This window comes from Acanthisitta chloris, unplaced genomic scaffold, assembly GCF_000695815.1.
Source record: "Acanthisitta chloris isolate BGI_N310 unplaced genomic scaffold, ASM69581v1 scaffold4224, whole genome shotgun sequence".
NCBI lineage: Eukaryota > Metazoa > Chordata > Aves > Passeriformes > Acanthisittidae > Acanthisitta > Acanthisitta chloris.
In genome coordinates this window covers 38,427-43,273 of record NW_008669710.1, presented here as the reverse complement: position 1 = coordinate 43,273, position 4,847 = coordinate 38,427, and the positions used below count along the sequence as shown (strand labels likewise).

The 4,847-nt window shown below is 35.2% G+C and overlaps 1 protein-coding gene across 1 annotated transcript in view; it reads left to right on the top strand.

Annotated features, from left to right (window-relative positions):
- Window positions 1–93: 93 nt before the first annotated feature.
- TRDN (triadin) overlaps window positions 94–4,847 on the top strand; it is a gene marked incomplete at its 5' end in the record, with an annotated part of 39,741 nt that continues 34,987 nt past the window's right edge. The window contains 1 exon segment of the mRNA XM_009073410.1: window positions 94–303. Within this exon segment, the coding sequence (XP_009071658.1) occupies window positions 94–303 (210 nt within the window).

Sequence of the window (4,847 nt, the reverse complement as noted above, 5' to 3'; positions counted from 1 at the left end):
AAATATTCTGATTACAAAACAATTTCAAAACAACATTCATATTCTTGATTTTTAGGCTCCAAGTTATTACATCCTTTTCCTCTGTTTCCATAGGACATATGTGTACGACCACGACAATAATAGATGGTAAGAACGGTTCCATTCCCTCATCATCCATGAAAGTGGGCAAGAAGTCAATTACAGAAGACCTCATGACAACGTTCAGCTCACCAGCAGCATGGCTTCTTGTTGTTGCTCTGATTGTCACCTGGTCAGCAGTAGCTATTGTGATGTTTGACTTGGTGGATTACAAAACCTTTGCAGGTAAAATTTAGCATATTCTGTTTGACACCTTGTATATTAAAATTTAAATATTTATTAAGGAGTGTGTATTATGCAAATATGCATGTGTCTCACCTTCCTGGGGACAGCACAGTGTCCCTGGTGAGCTTATCAAGAGAGGAGATATTGTAAGAAGTGCCAGAACATAATAGTTTACACTTCATACATCTTTAGAATTTAAGCCTTTCCATTTTGCAGTCCATCCTCATCCAGGAAAATGTGTATGTTGACAGTAATGTAATTTGTATATGAGCATGTATGGTCAAATTTCTGATTTACAATTTCTATATGCACTTTTTCAAGAAAAATAAAATTAATTATTAATTCCTATTTTCTGAAATATATTATCAAGTATTTAATAGTTGCCTTGAGTATTCCAATGTATTCTTGCACAGTTCAATGACTAAAAACATATCATTTCCAAACATGCTAAGCCTGAAATTGATCTTCAAAAATCATAAGCACAGAGAACCCAATTCTTAATATTAGCTAAGTCACATGCTTGTCTTTGATAACACAGTAACTCTAGCCTAGTTTACAACTTGGCACGGTGCTGAACAAGATCAAGGTTTGGGGTGCGTATTAATTACTGAGTGCAGAGATGAAAATGAAATGGGTGGTACAAGGATTGTGGTTATAACCGAGGATCAGACAAAAAGGATTGGGAAATAGTATGGAATGGAATTTTTATGCCTTTTATCTGGCACTAATATATAATGAAAAAGGAACTAATTACCATTGTTTGTAAAGGGTGTGTACTGTTCAACAAGCCACTTCAGCAGTAAAACTTTTGTGAGACAAACAGCCTATAACAACTGGGAAACACTCCAGTTCTAAAGTTATCACATCTGTCACAATAATTAACTAGGAATTAAAATTCAGACTTCAGTCCTTTAATTCAAAACAAATTAAGTTGATGTTTCAGAGTAAATTTCCTGGACTTTATTAGTTTACTGATAAATCCATATTTTTTGTCCTGCTATATATCAATATTGACTTCAATATTTACTTTAAAAGATTTTGAGACATAGATAGGTATTGAAAAAAACCAACCAATCCTCGATCAATGGATGACACAGAGCTTGAAATGTGGGGAAAATGTACCACAAAACCCTCTTACATTTTTTACTCCTCTGTCTTTGTTTTCAGACTTGAGTCCCAGCAAAACATAAAGTTATTTTTGAGTGATCTTCCCAAAATAGGCATCAGGTTTTAATTTGGACACCACACTCTTGATGCTACAATTTAGATATAAACCAAGAGAAACTATCATATTCTGTTTAGTTTTTCATATTAACTATCAATCTGTCAAGTTCTTAATATGTTTTCAATGAGCAGTCAAGAACCAGAGTATAACTCAGACTAAACTATTAAACCAAGCAATTTCTGAACTGGCTGTCAGCTCACACATGCTCTGTATACAAGTCAGGGTAATGCTAAGCAATAACAATCTGCATATGTACTGGAGACTGAAGGAAACTTTCTAAGCATATGGAATTCTGTTCATATTGTATTGGTTAAATGAGCCTAAGTCTTACAAGGGTTGATGGAAACTGACATTTTCAGACCAGGATGTAGATAAAATAATGTAAAATTTAATCTGCAGGGTGAGTTCTTATTTTGTGTAGGTCGCTGAGAGATGACACTTCAGTATTTTAAGTTCATAAGTTCATTCCTTTTCCTTCCCAATGACATTTCTGTTCCTAAGTGAGTAATTAAGCCAGCATTTAAATCAGATCTCAACAGTGAAATGTTAAGAGAAGGAACTGCTGTACCTTTTTAGACCAGGATTTATTAGACTATTCTCTGTATTTACATAAAGATAACAATGGCCACATAGCTCTTATCATAACCCTTGGGTTTCAACTCCTGAGTTCCTACTCACTCTGATTTTTTCAGGTTAAACCCACTGATTTATAAAAATTCCATGGAAATAGCTGAAGACTTCACTTAGGATCGCCTGTCTGGCATTATTGATACTAGAATGATTTTCACATTTGGACAATTTGGCCCTTTGCCTCCAGTGGAAGTAATATGTTCTTTTCATATGGAAAGTAGAATTTAGAGCATATTTTTATGTGACTCCTTAAATCTAAAACCCAGTGATATTTTCTCTTGGGTTTGACACTGTTCCTTGAAGAACCAGACCTGCATAAAAAGAGTGAATAGCTATTTTCAGGACTGTAGGTTTACTTTTGCAAGCATGATTAAAATTAACTTCCTAGTTTTCAAATGCAAATGAAAGATGCCCAAGAAATTATATTCAACTGCATACCTTTTAAATCCATAAATCACAGAAAATTCAGTATACTTTTCCTCAAAAAACACTTGCCTTTCATAAGCCAGTGCATTCAATTTCTTTCCCATTTCTCTACCTGAAGTTCCATGAAGTTTAGGTTTAGAAAGTATGCACAGCATATGAATGAGGGAAGCTGAGAGACCTGAATTCTGTCTAGAGAAGAGGAGGTGGAGGGGTGACCTAGGAGCAGCCTGAAGATTTTTGAAGGGCAGTTGCAAAGATGACAGAGGACTCTGATCTAGGGGTTCCCACCAGGGACTTTCATTATGTTTCTGTGCCAGAAATGACTGTCTCCATAGCAGAGCTGTTAGCAGTGACTGTACTGCTCAGGACTGACTGCAGCAGAAAACAGAAGCAGTTTGACATAGTAAACCAGTCTGGGAACTGTGTGACTGAGGAATGTAGACAGATTTGTTCACCCTGATTACACCACAGAGCTGCTAGCCTCTGGGCAATAGAGGAGGTGGAATGCCCTAAATTATGAGTTGCCTAAAGTGCACAGATATTCATGGAGCTCAGTAGAAACACAACATATGAGCATACTAAAAAGTACTTTAAACTTGAACTTAGCATTGTTTTCTTTCAATAGTTAACAATTTTACTCTCATTATATGAAAGGCAAATAATTCCAAAAAGACATAAACTATTAGCATATGTACTTTAGCTTATGTATCCCTATAATTTATCAGCATGAACCTCACACTGCCTCTGTGATTAGACTGCCAACCCATAGATTGTGCTACTTAATTACTTGGTTTCAAGTTCTTTAAGAAGTAAACTATCAGTTTGGGCAATTTGACAATTTATATAAGATGAAATTTGTACGATAAGTAACTATATGAAAATGAGGTGCTTAGTTTCATCCTGAAGTAAATGTGGTAAATTGTTTTTTTAGAGATCTCTTTATTCAATATTTGAAGCATAGCTTTTAGAATTGAGGGAACCTGAGAGAGGATAACACTTAGGGTTTAGCTATCCAAAGTTAGATTATGTGAATTCAAACTCCATTCACAGAAAGATTTAAGATATATTTTTGTGTAATTTTGCACATTCAGAACATGATGACTGTGAATTCTATAGTACTCTATATTATTCAGGAGATGCTTGTTATGACATAAAATATATATAACAGGAGGACCCTGTGTTACAGGTTGCATATGTAAGGCTGTGCCTCCTTGGTGACTGTGTCAGTTTGTCCAGAGGTTAGAAATGAGATTGAATCTGCAAGTCAGCTTGGCTTTGGCAGTGGATTTAGAGGAAAGCATAAGACAAGAATTAGATCAGTGCTGAAATTTTCGCTCCTGTTCTATCTAGCTAGAAGAAGGAAATTAAATTTTGCAATGTTGTGCTTTAGTGCATTATGCTCATTCGTTTGAGGAAAGAAATGAAAGCTTGCATTCCTATCAAGGTGTATTGTACAGCTACAAACATGACTGAATTATTTCTAATGTGGTATGAAGGTGACATGCATTACAAAAGCCTGAGATAAGAAACAACAACTCTCTTGCAGGACATGGTTTGTATGAATATGCAATAAGTAGCATACCACATTGAATGATCTAATATATTTTCAATATTTTCAGAAATGCAGAAGAAATTCATTTTCATTTGATGTGTGCTTTGCAACAGTTTACTACTAGCACCATTTCTGTTAGAAAATACACCTTGTTAATTGGCTTCATAATTCATGAATTTATTTCACGCATTTCTTGTACACATAACTGGATTATATATTTTAATTGGTAAATGTAACTAAATAATTTAAGATTATTTCAGTCCTGAAGATTGATTGCCCAGGAATCCACATTTGCTAATGGGCTAATAGAGTGTTCAAAATTCCCTGCCATCTCTGTGACCAATTACAGCTAATTAACACCACCCTAATTTCAGACCCAGTGTTCAATATTCAGAGTAAATTGATAGCGATTTAGACAGTCACCCAAAGGCCAGACTAAATCAAACCTAATGAAACATCACCAAATCTATGAAACCCAAAATTATCCACAAAATAGTCTAAGTGAAGATATAGAAAACACACACACACTCAGCAGGATGATCTGCCATTTTATTGTGAGTCCTTTCATTAGTTTAAAAAAAGAGCAGACTCTTTGTTGTGGATAATTTTGCTCAACCATACAGAGACTCTTTAGAGACCTGCAGCAAAGGCAGATCTTTGTGGAGGTAATGCCTGCCAAAGACAGGAATAAGGAGCTAACAGGACATGGAG